Source organism: Myotis lucifugus, unplaced genomic scaffold (assembly GCF_000147115.1).
Source record: "Myotis lucifugus unplaced genomic scaffold, Myoluc2.0 scaffold_109, whole genome shotgun sequence".
Lineage (NCBI taxonomy): Eukaryota > Metazoa > Chordata > Mammalia > Chiroptera > Vespertilionidae > Myotis > Myotis lucifugus.
The window spans coordinates 3,361,075-3,385,006 of NW_005871157.1; the positions used below are offsets into that span (position 1 = coordinate 3,361,075).

At 46.5% G+C, this 23,932-nt stretch overlaps 1 protein-coding gene and 1 pseudogene across 5 annotated transcripts; both read right to left on the reverse strand.

Moving 5' to 3' along the window:
• Positions 1–2,178: 2,178 nt before the first annotated feature.
• Positions 2,179–5,524, reverse strand: ELL3 (elongation factor for RNA polymerase II 3). 5 transcript variants are annotated; one of them, XM_006093110.3, is made up of 11 exons: positions 5,243–5,504; positions 4,985–5,020; positions 4,556–4,668; positions 4,264–4,459; positions 4,092–4,171; positions 3,903–3,975; positions 3,540–3,717; positions 3,405–3,447; positions 3,105–3,276; positions 2,853–2,897; positions 2,179–2,773 (listed from the first exon to the last, which is right to left on the reverse strand). In XM_006093110.3, the coding sequence occupies exons 1-11, from the start codon at positions 5,372–5,374 to the stop codon at positions 2,663–2,665; spliced, it is 1,179 nt and encodes a 392-aa protein (XP_006093172.1). In that variant the 5' UTR covers positions 5,375–5,504; the 3' UTR covers positions 2,179–2,662. The 5 variants fall into 5 exon arrangements, with proteins under 5 accessions (XP_006093172.1, XP_023613371.1, XP_023613370.1 ...); XM_023757603.1 differs by having other exon boundaries at positions 3,903–3,947; positions 4,097–4,171; positions 4,985–5,522; XM_023757602.1 differs by having other exon boundaries at positions 4,985–5,514.
• A 10,767-nt stretch (positions 5,525–16,291) lies between these two features.
• LOC102425561 lies at positions 16,292–20,645 on the reverse strand (annotated as a pseudogene).
• Positions 20,646–23,932: the final 3,287 nt, after the last annotated feature.

The following is a 23,932-nucleotide window of genomic DNA, read 5'->3' on the forward strand; positions in this document are numbered from 1 at the left end:
CACCTTTGGTGCTCTAACCTCTTGAGAGGTGGGTGGAGAGGGATAGGTCTGTGGAAGCCAAAACTCAGGCTAAGACATCTAGGGCTGGACACTGAATATCTCTTGGTTTCCTTGTTTGCTTTAAGCTCTTTGGAGAGAGCCTAGCCTACGTGTACTAAACCAAAGGGCTTTGGTCCCATCCCACAGAAGAAGCAGAGATCTGGAAGGTCCCAGGAGGGGGAGGTTCAGGGCTCCTGTGGCCTTGGCCACCCTGCTGGAGAAGCAGAGCAAAGCATGGGGTGTGGCATAGAGACACCCTTGGCAGGGCCCTGCATGAGGCTGGCCGAGGCATCTGGCCTGGGCAGCGGCGGGGACCCGCGGCTGCAGCGGCGCCGCGATCGCAGGCTCTGCTTTAGGCCCGGGCAAGGGACCCCTAGCTCCCAGGACTGCCAGTTTCGCCCGTGCCCAGCTCCCATCACTGGCTCCACCCCTACTTCCCGCTATCACTGGCCAGGGCGGCAAAGGCGCCCAATTCTCCGATCATGGCTGGGGGGCAGGGCTCTTAGCTCCCCCATGGGTTTCCAATCACTGTCAGTGGCAGGGGGCTTCTTCCTGCTTTCCCTTTCGCCTCCCTGCATTGTGCCTACATATGCAAATTAACTGCCATCTTTGTTGGCGGTTAATTTGCATATCGCCCTGATTAGCCAATGAAAAGGGTAGCAGTTGTACGCTAATTACCATGTTTCTCTTTTATTAGATAGGATAGTCACATACAGTGGGGCCTTGACTTACGAGTTTAATTCATTCCGAGACCGAGCTCGTTAAGGAGCTCATTAACTCAAATTACTCTGTCAACTCAATGCAAAAAATCGGCTGAGAGACAGCTGATCTCTCAAAAAACTCGTTAGTCGGGACACTCGTAAGTCAAGGCCCCACTGTATAGGGCTAGTGGCTACCATCTCGGTCAGTACAGCTGTAGATCAGCTATTTTGACTCCATAGTTTCCACCTGTAAATCCTCTCCAAATTTTGTCTCTATCCTTACATGTTTATTGCCCAGGCCCCTCGTTGGGTAATTAGAACAGGTGAGGGCCCTTTCTTGTTGGAATCTGTTTCTGACCCTGTCTGTGCCTTAAGGATGGGTTGCTGTTTGTCCTTGCCATGTAGCTGACCGTGTTTATACCTCCCAAGAGCTGCTGCTTACCCATAAATGCCCTGCGTGGGTGTGGCATCAGGTTGGGGTTCCATCCAAGTTGTTTCAGGAATTGCTGACACTGCGGGGTGCAGCTCTCTCCCAAAGCCCAGGGTGTGGCCTATTAACTTTCCTTTCCAGTGGACTGGGGAAGGCAGTATCATTCCTGGTTGTGAATGGAGCATCCACTTTCTTATACAACAACCGAGGAATGCATTGAACCATTTCCCCTCATCCTTTTTGTGAGCACATCCAAATCCTATCCATAGTTATAGTTTTCAGTCACTGAATATTTCCAGATAGGTGCTCTAATAGTAAATGATCTTCACCTCGATGTTTAGAAAAGGAGAACTTGCCCTAGCTAGTTTTGCTCAGTGGATAGAGTGTCAGCCTGTGTACTGAAGGGTCCCGGATTCTATTCCAGGCAAAGGCACATACCTTGGTTACAGGCTTCATCCCAAGCCTGTTGGGGCACATGCAGGAGGCAACCAATCAATGTGTCTCTCTTGCATTGATGCTTCTCTCTCTGTCTCTCCTCCCTTCCACTCTCTCTGAAAATTAATGGAAAAATATCCTCAGGTAGGGATTAATAAAAAGAGAGAGAGAACTTTTTTCCTGCTGTCATCTCTAGTTGTCAATTATAAGATGGATTTGGTAGAGACTTACAGCAAAACTAGAGGCCCAATGCACAAAATTTGTGCAGGGGGGCTCGGCACTTGTTGCCCCAGCTGGCCCTCACAGCCCCTGCTTAGTCCGGACGGTCGTCTGGCTGTTCGGTCTAATTAGCATATTAGCTCTTTATTACGTAGGAGGATATTTATCAGGATCATCCATAGTGCTTTGAAGAAGTAAAGCCTAACCATAATCTTGGAGATTCTAATTCACAAGACCTGGGTTGGGATTTGGATATCTAATTTTTTTAGAGCCCAGAAGTGGTTCAGACATAGAGCCAGGGGTAAGAACCACTGCTTTGGAAGATTTAAGAAAAGCATATAAACTTGTACAAAGGACACAGAGACAGTTTTAATTTTTAGCCATGTTTGTAAAAGAATTCACTTTCGGTACATTGATAAGACCCCAAGCCATTCCCATTACATCCGGGTGTATCACAACTTCCTAAAAGTTACTGTTTTGTTAGGGCGGCTACCAGGCTGAATTCTAATGTCCTTGAGGTATCTTGTCCTGGGAAGGGTGTCATTTCTTTCTTAAGATTTGAAAATGACTTGCTGAACTAAAGGTGGAGAAGCCAAGCCGTGGCTGCTTTTCTTAGTCTCCTGGGCACAGCTATAGAGTGTTGGCACTGCGCCCACACCCTAAAAATTAATATATGGCAACAATGAAAAGCAAACCTTAACCTAGAGCAGCTCTCCTACTTGCCACCATGGATTCAGCAATAACAAGAGCGGACAGTTGCACTCTACTTCATTTACAGCTGTTTTGTTCCTTTGCATCACACCGGACAGAGAGGGTCGATAGCCCTTGACCAGTTAGTTCAGCTGCCCCTGTTCTTTTCCTCAAACTCCAGGATGAGACCTTTAATGTGGGACAATTTCTGATGCAGGTACTCACAGCGACACTTTTCTTCCCTGTAACCTGGGTACCGCTGCAGAGAAAAAGCATCCATGTCAAAAAAAAGGAATTCATTTTTACCTTATTGCTAGCATTCCCAGGCCTAGTCTTACCTTCCTGAACTTTTTATATTCCTGGACTATCTTTTCTTCCAGCACCTGAAACAAAGAAAATGCTAGCATCAAGTTTAACCATGAGAAAAAAACTAGTTCTCTTAAGGGAGGGAAGTAACTTCCTCTCATGCTACCAAATGATACAAAATAATTTTTCTCTTAAAACAGGCTTGCTTGTCACTTCGGTCACTGAAAAAAACAGGGAGTTTATGGCCAGTAGACCTGGGAAGCCATCCTGAGTCCAGTCCTTACCTTGTGTTCTGGAGTTCCTCGCTGAACTCTCTTGATTTCTGCTCCCAGCTCTAGGAACCTTTGGCTTGCAGCCCCAAATCGAGCATGCAGGATGCGGTATTCAGCATAATCTCTCTCAAAGTCCTGCTCATAAGCATGTTGCTGCTCTGCAGTGTGGATAGCCCCATATTGCCTGCCAGGAGCAGAGTAAAGTTAACCACTTTCAATTTTATTGCCTGCCAAAGCTCCAAGCTCCCAGGAAGTTCATCTAAATCTCATATGCACAAGGCTTGATAAACTTAGAAATGGCAGGGGACTCACAGGACGTAATCTGGTACCTCCTCAGGGCTTGGGGATTCAGAGTCTAGGAAGGAAGGAAGAAGACATGAAGGTGATTATCGGCCTTTCCCCCACTGTGGCAGTTCTATCCTCCTCTCACTACTCTCATTAACTCACCTGCTTGAACTGAGGGACTGTGCTCCAGTCTGGGGCCCACGTCTTCATGTTTATTTTCTTGCTCCCAATCTTCTCCCTCTCGTAGGTCCTGACTGGGCAGTCCTTGTAGGGGACTTGGGGCTAGAGTTCTGAGCCTCTTTTCCTTCAGTTTTGTAGTGGCTGCAGGTGCTGGACGCTTCTGTTGGGGGAAATACTTCTGTCACACTAATAGTATGTCAAGAAGCCTCCTACTCTGTGCCCCCTACTCTCTCTTGAAAATTATTTCCATGTAGTAATCTCTGTGAGCATCAAAATGAAGGATCCCAACTTTAAAACTTTAGCCTGATTGGACAAATCTCTCTGAAAAACTCTGTTACAATTTACCTTGTTCAGATGTTTCTGGCTAGCAGAAGGCAGTGCCTGGTCAGGCTCTCTGTTTGGAAGACAGGTCTGGTTCCTAGGATGGAAGAGATGAAGACCCGAGTAGGAGGTAGAGCTAGATTTCTTATCGTATCACTTAGGGTAAAGATTCGAGGAAGGGTTTCTCAGCTTAGTCCCACTCTGCCCAAGTACCTCACTTCCCACTGTGCCGTGTGTTCCCTGGAGGATCCGGGGAGTGACCGTCTTTGGCTGCTGGCCCGTGGATCTGGCACCTGGCAGGGGAAATGGCAGGGGCACTTGGCTACCTGGGCTTCAGGCTTTGCCCCACCTTATCCCAACTCCCTGCAGTTTCTTCTGGCCTCACCTCCTCTGGTGCCATCTGTGGCTGTGAAACTGCATCTCTAGAATAATCCCCGATGTGCCAATTCTCAGGATCTCTGGAATCTTCGGTCAGGTTGTGTCCCTGGCCTGAAGATGCGGCTGGGAGAGAATCCATGGCTGCCCAAATACTGAGGCGCTCCCTGAGTGGCCCCAGGCAGTGCAGGCGGTTAGGCCCGGGTCTGGAAAGAGGTGGTGGAAAACATACCGGGAGGGTGGAGAACTTTTAAAGCAGCTCTGGACATCCCCGTCCTGACTTCCCACAAACCCTCTCTCACCTGCCTAAGCGTTGGTACACAAGGTCCAGGCCACCGCCAGGGCCCTCCTGGCCACACTGGGACACTGTGAAGGAGAAGAGGCAGGAGCAGCCAGGGCCTGGGAGCCTCAGATACTGGGAGTGAAAGGAGACCGTAAGCCCCAGGAGTCAACCCTGCCCCCTCCTGCCCATGCCCTTTCTCCCCGAGCCCACCTGAGGCTGAAGACGGGTCCCGGGGGACTCGTTAGCACGCCAGGTGCAGCTGGGCCCGCGGTCCCAGGAGGCTGAAGGGCACAGACTCCAACCGCAGCCTCCTGGGACCGCCACCCCAGCAGCCCCCTCACCCGCTTCGGGCTCAGTTCTCAGGAACTTCCCCAGACCGTGACCGTCTCAGTCTCCGGCCCCGAGCCCGCGTCTGTTCTCCCCGCACACCCCCCAGGTCCCTCCTTACCCCTCGGCTGCCTTGGAAAGCGATCACCGGCCGCACCTGCGGGGAGAGCACAGAGGCAGCTGAGCGCAGGTGCAGCCGAGTCCCCAGCTCCGGTGCCGGGAGGGACCGTGCTCCGGGCTTCACTTGGAGGAGCTGGGAGGTCGGGGAGGCCGGCGCCGGTGAGTGCCGCTCCCTACCCCCGGTCCCTCCGCCAGGGTCTCCGGCTGGGGCCCGAGTCGAGGGTTCGGGTCTGGGGAAGATGGGCCCGGCCCGCCGCACCTGTTGCCGCTGACACTCGTGCAGCGCCCGCAGCGCCCCGTCGTTGAGCCTGAGCAGCAGGAGGCTGGTCCGGGCGGCGGGGGTGAAGCAGAGCCGGAGCTTCCCGCTCAGAAACTCCTGGGGTCCCGCCATGGCCGTGAGGTCGCGGGCAGGCAGCACTGGAGCCACGCGCGGCGGCCGCCACCAACTACTTTCGCTCTGCAGGGCGCGACTTGCACGGCCGGTAGCCCAGGTCGGTCCCGCCCCCGCCGGGACCCCACCCACTGGGCGCCGCTCCCCAAGTCCGCCCGCTGCGTGGGCGGCGCCTCGCTCCCTCCTGCCTCCCGCCCCGAGCCCGCCGGGACCCTCACGGGTTCTTTTTGGTTTGGCGCGACCCTCACTGGGCTTTTGGCAGGGGCTCCCTCCGTTCCAGCCTCAGACTCCTCGCCCAGAATCTCCAGTCCCGCCTCAGTTTGCCCAGCAGACCTGAAGTCCGCGTTTCTGTCTCTAAGTGAAGCGGGACCTGCAGCCTCTGAGCTTTTAGGCGCCGGAGGGAGGGCGGGGGAGAGAGCCTGGTTGCCCAGAGCCCCGGGTGGGGAGGATGGCAGACCCAAAAGGGGACTCCTGGCTCCAACACCTGCTGCAGCACTTTTGCTTTTTTTCCGCCCGCGGTACTGATGCAGATCCGAAACCAGTTTCTAACTAAGGATGGAGAGAAAATCGGGCCCCTTGAGTGTCGTGGCAGCGGTGAAGCTTGGTTGTGGAGGGCTGGAACGATCCCCATGTGTCGTGGCAGCGGTGAAGCTTGGTTGTGGAGGGCTGGAACGATCCCCATGGGTTAAACACGTGAAATTGCTGTGATAGGGAGTTGGCCCGCTCCCTCAGGAGGACAAGGAGTGCCACGAAGTTGCCAGATATTCTGTAGGTCCAGATCCTGGTGCAGTGAGACCCCAGGACCAATCTCAGGTCAGCCCTTGGTGTTTCCACTCCTCCCTATCTATATAATCTATAATAATAAAAGCATAATATGCTAATTAGGCCAATGTACTTCTGGACAAAGCCGGGGCTGGGAGGGAAGCCCAGGTCCTGGGTGCCTGCAGGTGGCCAGAGGGATGCCAGCCCAGGTCCCATATGCCTGCAGCCTGAGGGAAGCAAGCCCAGGTCCCAGGTGCCAGAGGGAAGCTGGTGCAGGCAGCCAGGGGAAGGAAAGCCAACTCTTGCACAAATTTTGTGCATTAGGTCTCTATCCTATGTTATAAAACCCTAATATGCAAATAGACCCAATGGTGGAACACCTGTCGCTATGACCTGCACTGACCACCAGGAGGCAGACGCTCAATCCAGGAGCTTCCCCCTGGTGGTCAGTGTACTCCCACAGGGTTACCCCTCAGCCATAAACCCGGCTCACAGCGCTAAGGAGCAGCAAGCAGGTGGGCGGTAGGGAGTGAGGTGTCCTGGACTGCAAGAGGGGCAGGCTGGGCTGAGGGACACCCGCCCCTTCCCTGCATGAATTGTGTGCATCGGGCCTCTAGTTTGGGTATGTTTTCCAAGAGCCCTGATGTTGTTCTCTTTTCTAACCAGGATCCCTCTGCTAAATCTCAACCTGCATAATCCCAGGTGACCTTAATGCCCTCCACCCCAAATCAAATTGACTACAGTACACTTGTCAAAACTCATCAAATTGTATTTAAAACATTCTATTTTAATGTATGTAAATTATACCTTAATAAAGTTTACTTTAAAAATCAGTGCAATAAACCTCCAACAACAAAAACATTTACTGGTCCGTGTCCTCAGGGCTCTCTACTACTCTGGGTGACAATTTGCTAATCAGATAAATACTTGTGGCACTAGGTAAAGCTGGTCTCCCAGGGTTCCTTTTCTTCTCAGAAGACATCTGTGGCCTTTTGTTAGATCTTCCTGGATTAAAATCAAAGTGGGAGGGTGGGAAGGGTGGAGGTGAAAGAGGGCATAGAGGGGATAAATGTGATGCGGGAAAAAAAGAATAAATAATATGATTGACTAACAAACTGCCCAGCACTTACTGGGAAAACTTGGTGAATAACAGGACCTGCTTTTATTAGAAAATAAAGGAGAGACTAGAATGGTGAAATTTTCCAGAGAGGAGGGAAGGAGCAGTGCTGTAAGAGGAGGCAGCCGGGGAAGATATTTGTTGAAGGGAGGTAGGGATCTAACATTTGTTGGGTGTCCGTTGTTAGGTGTCAGGATCTTTGCCCGTTATTTAATCCCTATAATAGTTTTATAGAGCAGGCACTGTCCACATTTTTCATACATTCATTCAACAAGTACTTATTGAGCTCTGTACCAGACATTGTACTGGATCCTTGCGCTACCTCAATGAACAAATTCTTGCTTTGGGAGACACTAAACACACCTAGGAAATAAGCATTAAAAATATAGTGTATGACCCTAGCTGGTTTGGCTTAGTGGATAGAGCATCGGCCTGCAGACTGAAAGGTCCCAGGTTTGATTCCGGTCAAGGGCATATGCCCAGGTTGCAGGCTCGATCCCCAGTAGGGGATGTGCAGGAGGCAGCCAATCAATGATTCTATCTCATCATTGATGTTTCTATCTCTCTCTCTCCCTCTCCCTTCCTCTCTGAAATCAATAAAATCATATTTTAATAAAAATATATATATATTGTATGGGTTCTGGCCAGTGTGGCTCAATTAGTTGAGCATCATCCCATGCACCACAAGGTCACTGCTTCGATTCCTGGTCAGGGACATGCCCAGGTTGCTGGTTCAGACAGTAGGCAACTGATCAATGTTTTTCTCTCTCCCCCCCTTCTCTCTCTAAATATCCATAAAAACATATTTTACAATATAGTATAGTGTATGGATGTGGAGGGAGTTTGAAGAGGGTAAAGGGGGTCAAATATAAAATATATGGTGACGGGTGAGAACAGACTAGAAAGGGTCAATGGGGGGGAGGACATATGTAATACTGTCAACTATAAACATTTTTTTTTAAATATGACAAGGAGATGAGACTTTTGGGTGGTGAACACACAATGTAGTAGATAGATGATGTATTATAGAATTGTACACTTAAAACTTAATTTTACCAATGAATGTCACCCCCAATAAATTTAATTAAATAAAATAGGGCATGTTAAAAGGTGATAAGTTGCCCTAGCTGGTTTGGCACAGTGGCTAGAGCATCGGCCTGAGGACTGAAGGGGTCCTGGGTTTGATTCCAGTCAAGGTCACATGCCTGGGTTGCAGGCTTCATCCCCAGTGTGGGGCGTGCAGGAGGCAGCCAATCAATGATTCTCTCTTATTATTGCTGTTTCTCTCTCTCCCTCTCCCTTCCTCTCTGAAATCAATATATATATATAAAGAGTGATAAGTGCTATAGAACAAAAGAAAAAATAGAGCAAGGTAAGGGGGTTTGGAAATAGAGGAGGGTTGGGAGGGTTGACCATATATTAAGTAAGGTGATCAGAGAAGGCCTTCTGGAGAAGATGAAATTTGAGCAATGCCCAAAAGGAGGTGAGGGAATTGGCTAAGCTGTACAGTTGGAGGACATGCTCTTCAGAAGAGGGACTAGCCACTGCAAACTCTGTAAATCACAAGTGTGCGTGAAGGGTTTGAGGAAAAGTTGAGGCCAGTGTCACTGGAACAAAATGAGTGAGGGGCAGAGTGGTAAGAGATAAAGTCAAGAAGATAAGGAGCAGAGGGAATTAGTCACGAAGGGCCTTGTGGGCTATTGTGTAAACTTTGGCTTTTACTTTGAATGAAATGGGGAGTCATTGCAGGATTTTGAGCAGAGGAGTAATATGAAGTCACTTCTATTTTAAAAGGATCCCTCTGGCTGCTGTGTTAAGAATAGACTAGGGGGAACAAGGGTAAAAGCAGTATGACCTGTTAGGTGGCTATAGCAGTAATCCAGGCTAGACATGGTGGCAGCTTGACCAGTGGATAACAAAGCAGGTGGGAGAAGGCATAGGGTTCTGGACATGTTGAGGGTAGAGAATTTCCTGGTGGGTTGAATGTGGTATGTGAGAGACAAATGTCATTAAGGATAACAAGGAATGCCCTGGCTGGTTTGACTCAGTGGATAGAGCATCGGCTTCTGGTCAAGGGCACATGCCCAGGTTTCGGACTCGATCTCCAGTGAGGGGTATGCAGGGGGCGGCCTATACATGATTCTCTCTCGTCGTCATTGATGTTTTTCTCTCTCTACCTTCCTCTCTGAAATTTAAAAAAAAAAAAAAAAAGGATAACCAGGATTTGGGGCCAGAACACTAGAAAGATGAAATTGTCATCAACTGAGGAAGGGAAGACTGCATGTGGAATAGTGTTAGTTCTGAATATGCTGAGTTGTCCTAGAATCTACATGGGGATGTGGAGCAGGCATTTGTATAAACAAGTTGGGAGCAGGTGCAAGATGTCTTGGGCTAGAGATGCAAACTGGTAACACAAAACATATGTGTGCGTTATGAGCCATTGAGTCAGCTCCAACTCCCGGCAACCCTATGAATGAGTTACGTCCAGAGTGTCCTGTCCTCAAAGCCCTACTCAGCTCCTGTAGCATCATGCCTATGGCTTCTTTTATGGCGTCAGTTCCTCTCATATGTGATCTTCCTCTTTTCTTGTTGCCTTCAGTTTTTCCAAGCTTTATTATCTTTTCCAGAGAACCCTGACATCTCATTTTGTGCCCGAAATAGGACAGCTTCAGTTTTCTCATTTTTGCATCCAGCAACTTTTCAGGATTGATTTGCTCTACTACCTGCTTGTTCATCTTTCTGTTGGTCTAGGCCCAAGTATCCATAGAACTCTCTCCAACACCAACTTTCAAATGAATCATTTTTCCCCCCTATCAGCCTTCTTCACTGTCCAACTTTCACATCCATATACAGTAATTCGAAATGCGAGGGCGTGGATGATTTTAGCCTTGGTCTCTAATGACACACACTTGCTACTAAACATATAGATGGTATTTAAAGCCATGAGGCTGGATGAGATCACCCAGGAAGATAGAGGAGAACCCTGGGCACTCCAATCTCTAGAAGGAGGTCAGGGCGAAGAAAAGCCAAGCCAACTGAAAGGAAATGGCCAGTGAGGAAGGAGAAGCACCAAGAACACCAAGAGAGTGTGATGTCCTGAAAGTGAAGTGAAAAAAATGTCTAGAGGGGAAGGGATTGACCAAGTGTGTCAAATGCTGTGGATAGGCCAAGTAAAATGAAGATTTAAAATTGACCATTGTAATAAAAGTTTTCTAAAATTAACAGTGCTGATGGTTGCACTGTGATTATACTAAAAGCCATTAAATTGTGCACTACACTTCATATGGGTGAATTCTATAGCATTTGAATTCTGTCTCTTTTTTTAATCTTCACCTGAGGATATTTTTTCCCATTGATTTCTAGAGGGAGTAGAAAGGACGGAAGAGGGGGGAGGAGAGAGAAAGAGAAACATTGATGGGAGAGAGACACATCGATTGGTTGCCTCCTGCACACGCCCCTACCAGGGCTGGTGAACCTGCAGCTGAGGTTCCCTTGACCGGAAATGGAACCTGTGGCCCTTTGGTCCACAGGTCAACACTCAAACCACTGAACCACACCGACCAGGGCCATCTTCATCATTTTTTAAGTGTAAATTCAGTATTGTTAAGTACATTCACATTGTTGTGCAGCCAATCTCCAGAACTCCTTTCTTCTTGCAAAGCTGAAACTCTATACCCATTAAACAAGTTCCCCCCCATTTCATATTCCTCCCAGCCTCTGGTAACCACCCTTCTTCTTTCTGTTTCCATGAATTTGACTACTCTAGATACCTCATAGTGGCATCATAAAGTATTTTTCTTTTTGTGACTGGCTTATTTCACTTAGCATAATGTCCTCAAGATGCATCCATGTTCGAGTATGTGTCAGAATTTCCTTCCTTTTTAAGGCTGAATAAGATTCCATTGTATGTAATATATTTATATATATTTTGTTTGTTTGTCCCTTTATCTGTCAATGGACACTGGATTGCTTCCATTTTGGCTATTATGAATAATGCTTTAGTGAACATGGGTGTACAAATACCATATTATTATTTTATTTATTTTTTAAATGTTTTTATTGATTTTAGAGAGAGGAAAGGAGAGAGAAAGAGAGAGCAAAACATTGATCGGTTGCCTCCTGCATGCACCCCAACTGGTGACCGAACCAGTGGCCTCTTGGTGCACAACAAGATGATGTTCAACCAACTGAGCTACATCGGCCAGGGAAAAATACCATTTAAAAAAAAGTATTTAAAACATTACTCTGAGAAGGGGTGCATGACACAAAAGAATTCCAGTAAGTGGTCTGGCTAGGATTTGAACTCAGGCCACCTGGTTCTGGAGCCTATGGTTGCCCTCCACACTTATGAGATCATGCCACATCAGCAGCCTATACTCTTTTACATCAGGACAGGTTCTGCATTCTTATATGGAAGAAAAGGAAACAGACATTTTCCATTTATGCATGTGACCCTATTTCTATAGAGTTATTCATTTGGGTCTTCTCGTCCCTTTCCCCTCATGCTCCTCATCACCACAGGCTTTGGACCTCGAGATTCTGTCCTTTGAACATGGGAATGTTTCTCTCCTTCTTATCAGAATCTGCTAGGCCTGCAACCCTGTGGCTCTGGGGTGTCGCTCAGCACTGAGAGTGTCCACTTGCTTGGGAGCCACATGTCCTCCCACAGTCCCAATGCTGCTGCATTGAGGGTACACTTTGACATATAGCCCCAGCATAAGAACTGAAACCCTATCGAATCTAGCAAGAGTACATATTTTCCAACAGAGTAGCCCAGACTCTGCTATGTATTATTAGCTCTTTGCCTCTGAACTTTTGTCCAAAGAGCGAGGGAGAACTAGAAAGGAACACTTGATGAGAACAGATAAATAGCTGGAGTTCAGTAAGCAGGGAGTGAGAAGCAGAGAAGAGAATTGGAAGTGGGAAGGGTTGGAAACTTGCATTATCCCCTGGTGTCTCTCAAAGGAGAGAAGGAGGGGGGATAGAATGGATGAATGCCTGCATAATGCAAATGCAGTTCAGCTGAGCCAAGGGAGAAGCAGAGGTATGTGGGAGGAGGTGCTGCTCTGAGACCTCAGCTTTGCTCATGATTTGTTCACAAAGGTAGGTAAGATGGGGAGGAGGTGCTTGGTGGAGGCAAGGAGCTATTCAGGAGCACCAGTGGTCAGGAATGAGATGTCATCACCCAGGCCAGAAGAAGCCCAAGGTGACGCGGTAAAGTGCCTTAGCTCCCCTCCTCAGGCATTTCCTGATCCATATTTAGTAGCTCTTCAAGAATGGAGACCTCAGCCCTAGCTGGGTTGGCTCAGTGGATGGAGCGTTGGCCTGCGGACTGAAGGGTCCCAGGTTCAATTCTGGTCAGGGGCATGTACCTTGGTTATGGGCACATCCCCAGTGGGGGGTGTGCAGGAGGCAGCTGATAGATGCTTCTCTCTCATCGATGTTTCTGGCTCTCTATCCCTCTCCCTTCCTCTCTGTAAAAAATCAATAAAATATATTTTTTTAAAAAAAGAATGGAGACCTCAGCCAGCCCTGAGCCTTCCAGGACTTAGAACCTGCTCCCAATGCAAAGCCACCTTTTCTGTGGGGATAACTCTAGCCCACACTTTTTCTGCATTCTTCTCCTATCCTAGGTATCTTTGTCTCTGGATCTGTTCCTGGACGTTTATCTGTTTCTTTCTATCAACACTTTATTCTCTCAATCCAGACTTATGGTTCGCTGGGGAGAGGGACGGGGGGTAGTGGGGGAAGGGGAGGTGAGAAGGATGGTAAATGAAGAGTTCCTAAAAGATCAGTACCAAGATCTCTTTCTCATTCTACTCTCTCCTCCTAGGCTATTTCATTCCTTACCATGGTTGGTTTTGTTTTTAATATGTTGCTATTGATTTCAGAGAGATGTAGGGGGAGAGAAAGCTAGAAACATGTCCCCTAATGGGGATCAAGCCCACAACCCAGGCATGTGCACTGACCTGGAATCAAACCACGATCTCCTGGTTCATGGGTCGATGCTCAATCACTGAACCACATGGGCTGGGCCATGATTGGGTTTTAAATTAAATATTTATTTGTTTTTATGAAAGTTACACATGTACATACATGTTCTTTATTATATGTTCTTTATTACTTACAATGGGGGGATGGGTGTGAGGTGGAAGGAATCAATGGGGAAAAAAAGGGGACATCTGGAATACTTTTAACAATAAAGATAATTTTTTTAAAAAAGTAATCCTTATCCCACTCTGCTTCCCAATGCTTAAACGAGATTACAACTCTTAGCTGATTCTTCTGGCATTTATTGATTTTTCTAAATATCATGCCATTTCTTGTTTTTTTAAGTTTCAGATTTAAAAAAATATATTTTTATTTATTTCAGAGAGGAGGGGAGAAGGAAAGAGACATAGAAACATCAATGATGAGAGAGAATCATTGATTGGCTGCCTCCTACATGCCCCACTCTGGGTTGCAAGCCCACAAGCCCGCAAGCCCGCAAACCCGGCATGAGCCCCGACCAGGAATCGAACCGTGACCTCCCAGTTCATAGTTCGATGCTCAACTTCTGAGCCATGCCAGCTGGGTAAGTTTCAAATATACACTGACTTCTATTTTTAATACGAGAACTTCATGCTCTCATCCTCCACATGAATATGCTTGTACTTTCTCTCTATTCTCCTAATATAGTAATGTTACTTTTGTTAAATCAATATTGAATGTTTACAACTTATGAGGGTGTAAATGTTATTTTCAAGCTGTGACACTTAATGTACTGTTTATATCCCCTTTCTTGTATATTTTCCCCTGAAATTAATAATTCTTTTTTAATTTATTTACTTAACTATCTATGTACTTATCAATTAATTCTCATACTCTCTTCTAGAAATCTCCTCTCAATATGTTCAGATACAACCAAATAGTTTATCAGTTTTATCATTTCCTTTTTTTTCCTTACACACATATATGCCTCCAAAACATTTCACCTCCCGGCTCCAACCTGAGATGGTTGTTCTCTAAGCCTACTGCAAAGCTATTGGTCTTGGATCCTTCACCAGCAACCAGCATATATCCTTCACTTATCTCCTAGGTTGGATACCCCTTTTCCTGGTTTCTATGACTTTTGTTTATTTGTTTACTCTCATTTTGGTGGAGTACATCTCCAATAGCTTCCTGAAAGGGGTGCATGGTAGATCATTTCTTTGAGACTACAAATTCTCATAATTAACTCAGCCAGTGTGGCTCAGTGGTTGAGCACTGGCCCATGAAGCAGGAGGTGATGGTTTAATTCCTGGTCAGGGCCCGTGCTCAGGTTGCAGGCTTGATCCCCAGTAGCGGGTATGCAGGAGGAAGCTGATGGGATTGATGTTTCTATCTCTCTATCCCTCTCCCTTCCTCTCTCTAAAATCAATAAAAATATATATTTTTTTCTCATAATTAACTGATAGCTGGCTAGGTGAAAAAGTCTAGGTCATTAGTTATTTTCTTCAGATATTTGATAACATTGCTCCATTGTCTTTTGGCTACCAGTGTTGCTGCTGACAAGTCTGAAGTCATTGTGAATATCCATCCTTTGTGACCTGTTTTATTTATTTATTTATTTATTTATTTATTTATTTATTTATTTATTTTATTATTTTTTTAAAAATATATTTTAGTGATTTTTCACAGAGAGGAAGGGAGAAGGATAGAGAGTCAGAAACATCAATGAGAGAGAAACATCGATCAGCTGCCTCCTGCACACCTCCTACTGGGGATGTGCCCGCAACCAAGGTACATGCCCTTGACCAGAATCGAACCTGGGACCCTTGAGTCCACAGGCCAACGCTCTATCCACTGAGCCAAACCGGTTAGGGCTGTGACCTGTTTTATGTCTCAGAAGCCTTTAGGGTGCTCTCTTTGACTCCAGTGTTCTGATATGTGGTAGATCTTTTCTCAATGGATCCCCTCCGTTTTTGTTTTACTACCCTCTCATTCTGAAATTCATATAAATCGATGCTGGAGATTCCTGCGTTGACTCTATAATTTTCTTTTTTCCCCCTCTCCTATTATCTATCACTTTTTTGTCCAGTTTTCTAGAATATTTTTTCTTGTTTTTTATTATTGATAGACTTGAGAGAGATCAATTTTTGTTGTTCCACTTATTTAGTTGATTCTTGTATGTGCCCTGACTGGGGATTGAACATACAATCTTGATGTATCAGGATGCTGCTATAACCAGCTGAGCTATCTGGTCAGGGCCTGGAATATTTATTCAACTTATATTTTCCAACGCTTCTATTTTTTTTTAATTTTTTTAAATATATTTTATTGATTTTTTACAGAGAGGAAGGGAGAGAGATAGAGAGTCAGAAACATCGATGAGAGAGAAACATCGATCAGCTGCCTCCTGCACATCTCCTACTGGGGATGTGCCCGCAACCCAGGTACATGCCCTTGACCGGAATCGAACCCGGGACCCCTCAGTCCGCAGGCCGACGCTCTATCCACTGAGCCAAACCGGTTTCGGCTCCAACGCTTCTATTGATATTTTCTCTCAGCTATCATATTTTTAATTTCCAGTAACTTTTTATTATTCTCTGGATGTTTGTTTTTATAGCTCTCCTCTTCAATATTCTATTCATCTCGAAGGATACTAATTATAGTCCCCCCTCCCGTTTTCTTTTGTTTCCTGGAATTGTTTCTATATTCTCTGAGAATTTATTTTCTGTTTCTGTTTTGTTTTGACTTGTTTTCATGTTAACAGTTTTCCCCCCAGTGCTATTGGCTAGTCATTTCTACAAGCAAGGCACTGGGTCATTTCAGTATGTGGTCATTCAAATTAATCTAATTATCCAAATTTGTTCTCCACTCAGGGCCTTGGAATATGCTATTCCTATTGTCTGTGTATTGGTTAAACTGCACTGCTGGAACCGTCTTCTACTTTTTCTAAAACTGGCTTCAGGCCTCAGTTTAAATGTCACTACAGAAATGGGTTTCCCATTATTCTTTTTTTTTTTTTTTAATCTCTGAACTTTTTATTGGCCTCCTACTCCTCCCCAAGGGGCGCCACACTTTTGCTGCCTTTAACACCTTAGAACTTTGGTGTCGTTGACCTCAGACACTATTTTGCCATCCACAATCCTGCAAGTGGTGGTCTTCTGAATGGATTGCATGGACTGGCTGCTGTCCAGGGCATCACTAAGATGGAAGTCCTCCCCTTCTTCCAGCAGGCGGCGGTAGGTGGCGACCTCAAACTCCAGCTTGTCCTTGATGTTCAATAGGGTCTTGTACTCCTGGGTCTGGCGCTGCCCCTGAGCCTGGGCCTGGGCCAGCTCCGACTCTAGGTGCAGTAGGATCCTGTTGAGCTGCTCCACCTGCACGGCATAGCGCATCTCCACCTCCCGTAGGCTCTTCTCCAAGCCGGCCTTCAGACTTCTTATCGAGTCCAGGTCAATCTCCAAGGACTGGACCATACGTCTCAGCTCTGTGATTGTCATCTCAGCAGCTCCTATCTCAGTGGTCTGCAAGTGACCACTGTGGTGCTCTCCTCAGTCTGTTGGGACCAGTACTTGTCTAGCTCCTCTTGGTTCTTCCAAGCCAGCTCATCATACTGGGCTGGGATGTCTGCCATGATCTTGCTGAGGTCCTGAGATTTGGGGGCAACCAACTCCACAGTCAACCTAATCTGGTTCTGTAGACCATTTACTTCTTCCTCATGAAGATCAGCTCATCCTTGAGAGCCTCGATCTCTGTCTCCAGCTGCAGTCGAGTGATATTGGTGTCATCAAGGACCTTCCGCAGCCCATTGATGTCACTCCCCACAGACTGAAGCACGGCTAACGCTGTCTCATACTTGACTCTGAAGTCATCAGCAGCAGGACAGGCACTGTCAGTCTGTAGAACAATGCAGGCATTGCCCACAGACTCTGCAAAGATCTGAGCCCTCAGGTCCTCAATGGTTTTGAAATAATGCCTCCAGTCTCTGACCTTCTTCCCCAGGTGTTCCAGGATTTTGATCTCCAGACTCCGATTATCAGCCTCCAGGCTTCTCACCCTCTCCAGGTAGGAGGCCAGGCAGTCATTCAGGCATTGCATAGTCTCCTTCTCGCTCTGGATGCCCCCTATGCCTGCTAGACCCACGGCCATCCCCGCAGCGAGGCCCCAGACCCCCAGCCACTCTGCACACTGGTGGAGTAGGACATGGAGAGCTGGGAGCCCGAGCCTCGCACCTGCATAGATGCTGGCCATGCTGCTGGTTGGCTGGACCCAGTAGCTGAGCTACTGCAGGGAGTCCGGTAGTTTGAGGAGAAGCTGGAGCAGGTGCTGAAGCTCACGTTGTCCAGGGAGGAAGGCGAGAAGCCGAGACTCACCTTCAGGCAGCAGTTCCCCTGTTACTCTTCATCCTCACACCTTTGTTTCTCTTTTAACACTTAACACAAGTTGTCATTCTATATTGTTTGGTTTGTTTACTTGTGAATGGTCAGTCTCCTCCAATAAGTGTCAACTTCATGAATTCAGAGACCTGAATTACAGCCAGTGCCTAAAAGTGTCTGGCACATAATAAGTGTACAGCTAATATTTCATAAAGAAATGAATGAACTCAGGAAACAACAGTATCTTCCTCCATCATTGAATCTCCAAAATATATTTTGAAATTGCACACTTTTGCCATTTCTGCTGCCACCATTTTAGTCCAAGTGGCTATCTTTTCCTCCCTGATGTAGTGGGTATCTTTTATTTGTCTAGTATCCTGTTTTTTTTTTGTGTGTGTGTGGGGGGGGGGGGAACAAACTCCCTTTCTCTGATAAATCTGTTCCTTCCCATATTAATCATGTCATTTTGCTGGGAGGTTGCTCTCATTATATCCTGCTGCTCACCCACCTTCCCACTGCGAGAATAGGCACCTGCTCCATCAGAGCCCTGGGATTTTAAACACAGAAACTAAAGGAAGAGACTCAGACCCTCTCTCTTGGACAATCTGTGAGATGTGAAGGCAGGTACCACTGGTGGCCAGTTCCTATCATTGTCAAGAAATCTGGGTCTGAGAAAATAAAGCAAGATCGGAGACATGGAGCCATCTCCTTTTCACTGGTTTTAATTTTCCCTCGTGTCAGCCACAGCCCAGCCCATCCCACAATCTGGTTCTATAAACCAACAAATTCTCCCGTTTGCCCAAACTGGTCTGAATTACATTTCAGTTATCTGTTACAAAATGAGGCCTAGCGTCCTGGACGTCTGTGATAGCCTTCTGACTGCTCTCCCCATTTCCGATTATCTGTTGTATTTCATTTTCCTCCCACAGAGTGGTCTCTTCAGAATTTACATCCTGCTGACGAAGAGCACAGAATGGGTTAGACTCTCGGCCTTTATTATCTGAGTTTCCTTGGGTAAGTTATCTACTAGTAACCTGCCTGTTCCAAGGTTTACAAACTGGTAGAGAGGGGATAATGACATCTCAAAAAGTCATTGTGAGGCTCAAATAAGGAAAGTACACTTAATAAGCACTCACTTAATGTTTGCTAGTTGTCCGAGCCAGGTAGCTCAGTTGGTTAGAGGGTTGTCCTAATACGCCAAGGTTGTAGGTTTGATCCCTGTTCAGGGCACTTACAAGAATCAACCATGAATGCATAAATAGGTGGAACAACAAATCAATGTTTCTTTTTTTTTCTTTTTAAATATATTTTATTGATTTTTTTGCAGAGAGGAAGGGAGAGGGATTCTCAAGAGAGAAACATCGATCAGCTGCCTCCTGCACACGGCAACCAAGGTACATGCCCTTGACCGGAATCGAACCTGGGACCTTTCAGTCCGTAGGCTGACGCTCTATCCACTGAGCCAAACCAGCTAGGGCAACAAATCAATATTTCTATCTCTGTCTCTCTCCATTTCTTTTTCTAATATCAATCAATCAATAAATGCCCTGGCCAGGTAGCTCAGTTGGTTAGAGCGTTGTCCTCATATACTAAGGTTGCTAAGGTCATGGGTTCAACCTTCAGTCAGGTCACACACACAAAGCAACCAATGAATACATAAATAAGTGAAACAATGTTTTGCTCTCTTTCTCTTCCCCTCTTTCTAAAAATCAATAAATAAAAATTTAAAAAATGTTAGCTAGTGTTGGTGTTAGCAGTAGTAACTCAGATCATGTCACTGCCATACCTACTTCCTGACCTAGTTTAACTCCACCCTGCTCACTAGCCATTAGTGACTTGCCTATTACTTATACTTATCCAGTAGGTAGGCTCTTGATAAAATGGATTGAGGAAGCAGGGCTTTAGTTCCTTCCTTCTCCTGAAATGTTCTCCCAGCCCCTTTTCCCTTGGCCCAGCTAACTCCTTATCTTTTTGCTTCAGCTCAAATATCACTTGTTTCACCTCCCTAATCAAAATTATAATCTACAGGGTCTACAGGAATACTCCCTTCATAAAACCAGCAGTACTATAATTTCTTACCAGGACAGGTAGAAGAATTGTTCACAGATAATCTTTTTTAAAATATATTTTTTGTTGATTTCAGAGAGGAAGGAAGAGGGGGAGAGAGATAGAAACATCAATGATGAGAGAAAATCATTGATAGGCTGCCTCCTACATGCCCCACACTGGAAATCGAGTCCGCAACCTGGGCATATGCCCTGACCTGGAATTGAACCGTCACCTCCTGGTCCGTAAGTCGATGCTCAACCACTAAGCCATGCCGGCTGGGTGACACGGTTAGTCTTAATTCAGATTACACTGAAATCTGTTTTGATTGGTAGGTGCTTATGCTGTGTGCACCCAGTTAAATATTTTGAATATCATCCTTACATAGAATCCTTTTCCTTCAAAGCAGTTATTATAATTTGTGTGTGTGTGTGTGTGTATATATATATATATATATATCATATACATATATATACAGAAATACATATGTATGTATATATGTGTGTATATATATATGAGAGCTATTTCCTCTCAATACAATGTTCCATGAATATAGAGATATATGTTTTGTTCATCACTATATGCCTAATCTTTTTTTTTGGTGCCAAAACCCAGGAACGAATATATGCCTAATCTTCTTATATAATAAAAAGCTAATATGAAAATTGTCCCCTTGACCGGGAGTCCAACCAGGAGTTCAACTGGGAGTTCAACAAGGGGGCGGGGCCAACCAGCCAACCGCCTGTGGCCCCTCCTCCCAGCTGTGCACGAATTTGTGCACCAGGCCTCTAGTCTATATAATAAAAGCCTAAGCGACTGTTACAGTGGAACGACCAGAATGACAGGTCGCTATGATGCGCACTGACCACCAGGGAGCAGACACTCAATCAGGAGCTGCCCCCTGCTGGTCAGTGCACTCCCACAGGGGAAGTGCTGCTCAGCCAGAAGCTGGACTCATGCTGGCAAGCGCAGTGGCGGTGGCGGGAGCCTCTCCCACCTCCATGGCAGCGCTAAGGAACAGCAAGTCAAGCGGTAGGGAGCAGCGAGCAGGTGGGCGATAAGGATCTAGGGGTCCTGGACTGTGAGAGGGATGTCCAATTCCTGGCTTAGGCCCGATCTCTGAGGGAATCGGGCCTAAGCCGGCAGGCAGACATCCCCCAAGGGGTCCTGGACTGCGAGAGGGCACAGCCTGGGCTGAGGGACACTCCCCCTCCCCCAGTGCATGAATTTCATGTACCAGGCCTCTAGTACCTAATATAATAGTAGACACATTCTTTGGTGTACAACACAAAGAATATTTATGAAAGAATGAGTGAATTTTTTGAGCAACTCCTCGAAAATTTAGACTGGAGTTCTAGGTTCCAATAAGATGGGAATTAGACTCTTGGACATGGGGTAGGGTGAGGTCAATCGATAAGAGGAGACTGGTCACAGGGTTATTCCACTCTCTCACCCACCTGAGCTACTAAAGTTGATAAGGAAGTAACAGGTGCCAAAGAAAAGTTTCTTCCTCATCCTACATTATTTCACTCATCTCTGGCTGGCTCAGTTTTCCCCATGGGGCTGGTTCTGTGGCTTCTCTGCATATAAGGGGACACATGTAGCTTGGATCCTTTGGGAACCTGGGGCTGGGAAGCCAAATAGCCCAAATTCTTATGAATCATGGTCAGATTGTTGTTCTGGGTCTGCAGGTGATGTCTCCACCCTATAAGTCCGGTTTCCTCATCTTCTCACTTTATATCTGGGGTCCCTAAATCCTGACCCTCTTCCTTCTCTGCTTCAGAGACTTGGGTCCTCACTCTCTCTGTTCCCTAATTCTCAACTCTGTGCTGAGTTTCAATGGAGGTATTTTCTTTCCCCACTAGCTGTTGACCCACGGCCTCGGTTCTCAACTATGTGGGCCCCTCCTCATGACATGGCAGCTGGCTCCTCTCACAGCCAATGATCTAAGAGAGAGATGAACACAGAAGTCACAATGTCTCTTATAATTTAGCATCAGAAATGACATAGCCATAATCTATTAGTCACAGACCAACCTTGATTCAGTGTGGTAGAGGTGGAATACCAGGAGGGTGGGATCATTAGGGGCCGACTCAAAGACTAGCTACCACAGATGGGTTAGAGAAATTTGGAGAAGGAAGAATTTTTAGGACTTGAAGAAGGAAAATGGAGGACACATTAACCAAATGCCTCTTATGGGCCGGGCCCTTTATATCAAGTTATTAACCTTTTCCACAACAATATTATTTCTATTTTTCATATAAAGAAATTCAAATATGGAGAAAATAGGTGCCTAAAATTAAATCCAGTAAGTAGCAGAGTCAGAATTTGTTACATTATTATGTGGGCCACTTTGGTTACATTTAGCATATACCCACGGTCGGCAAACCGTGGCTCACGAGCCACATGCGGCTCTTTGGCCCCTTGAGTGTGGCTCTTCCACAAAATACCACGTGTGGGCACGCACGTACAGTGTGATTGAAATTTCGTGCCCCATGCGCAGAAGTTGGTATTTTGTGGAAGAGCCGGTATTTTGTGGAAGAGCCACACTCAAGGGGCCAAAGAGCCGCATGTGGCTCGAGAGCCGCGGTTTGCTGACCACTGGCCATATACCAAAGGGTGGAATATGTGCTACTGAAGATATGAGAAGTAATTTTAGTTAGTATAGAGCAGCGAATTTCAACCAGTGTGTTCAAGAATTTTAAAAACATGCAATCAATCCCTGAGTATTTAGTCAAGGGCACTGACCTCTTTTCCCTTAGATTGTCAAATAAAAATATGACAACAGCCAACACAACAATAGCTATCCAGTGTGAATAAATCAAAATTATTTGATTTTTTGTCAGATAGGCAAAAAATATATTTTTTTGGTGTGCTGCAGAATTTTAGTAATTAGTTTATGTATGCCATGAGATGGAAAAGGTTGAAAATCGAAAGAGATAGAAAGAGACATACTGCCCGGCCAGCATGGCTCAGTAGTTGAAGGTCGACCTATGAACCAGGAGGCCATGGTTCCATTCCAGGTCAGGGCTCATGCCCAGGTTTCAAGCTCAATCCCCAGTGTGGAGTGTGCAGGAGGCAGCCGAACAATGATTCTCTCTTATCATTGATGTTTCTGTCTCTTTCTCTCTTCCTCTCTCTTCCTTCCTAAAATCAACAAAAATTGCCCTAACCCAGTGGTTGGCAAACTGCGGCTCTAGAGCCACATGTGGCTCTTTGGCCCCTTGAGTGTGGCTCCTCCCCAAAATACTGACTTCTGCGTATGGGCCACGAAGTTTCAATCGCACTGTACATGCGCACCCGCACGTGGTATTTTGTGGAAGAGCCACACTCAAGGGGCTAAAGAGCCACATGTGGCTCGTGAGCCACAGTTTGCCAACCACTGCCCTAACCAGTCTGGTTCAGTGAATAGAGTGTGGGCCTGCAGACTGAAGGGTCCAGGTTTTGATTCCAGTCAAGGGCATGTACTTTGGTTGCAGGCTCCTCCCAGGCCCGGGCTCTGGTCAGGGCGAATGTAGGAGGCAACCAATCGATGTGTTCTCTCACATCAATATTTCTCTCTGTCTTTCCCTTTCTATTCCACTTTCTCTAAAAATCAATCGGGTGAGGATTTAAAATCCTATATAATAAAAGCATAATATGCAAATTGACTGAATGGCAGAACGACCTGTCGCTATGACATGCACTGACCACCAGGGGGCAGCTGCTCAACCAAGACCTGCCCCCTGGTGGTCAGTGTGCTCCCACACGGGGGGAGCGCCACTCAGCCAGAAGCCCGGGGGCGGGGGGGGGGGGGGAAGCTGGCAAGCACAGTGGCGGTGGTGGGAGCCTCTCCCACTTCCGCTGCAGGCAGGAGGTAAGGAGCAAGGGGTTCCAGACTGCAAAAGCCCCGGACTGTGAGAGGGTGCAGGCCGGGCTGTGGGATGCCCCCCTACTCCCCCTCCAGTGCACGAATCTCATGCACTGGGCCTCTAGTAAATGAATGAAATAAAAAAATATTTTTGAAAAAGACATAACATTGAAAGTATAAAAAGTAAATGCTTTTCAATCTTCTGATTATGTCAAGAGAAAGCTTCAGTTTGGAAGACTTATTCCTTATTACTTCTCTAACACTTGTAAGTTTCCTTTTTTTAAAAAAAATATATTTTATTGATTTTTTTACAGAGAGGAAGGGAGAGTGATAGAGAGTTAGAAACATCGATGAGAGAGAAACATCTATCTGCTGCCTCCTGCACACCCCCTCTCTGGTGATTTGCCCGCAACCAAGGTACATGCCCTTTACCGGAATCG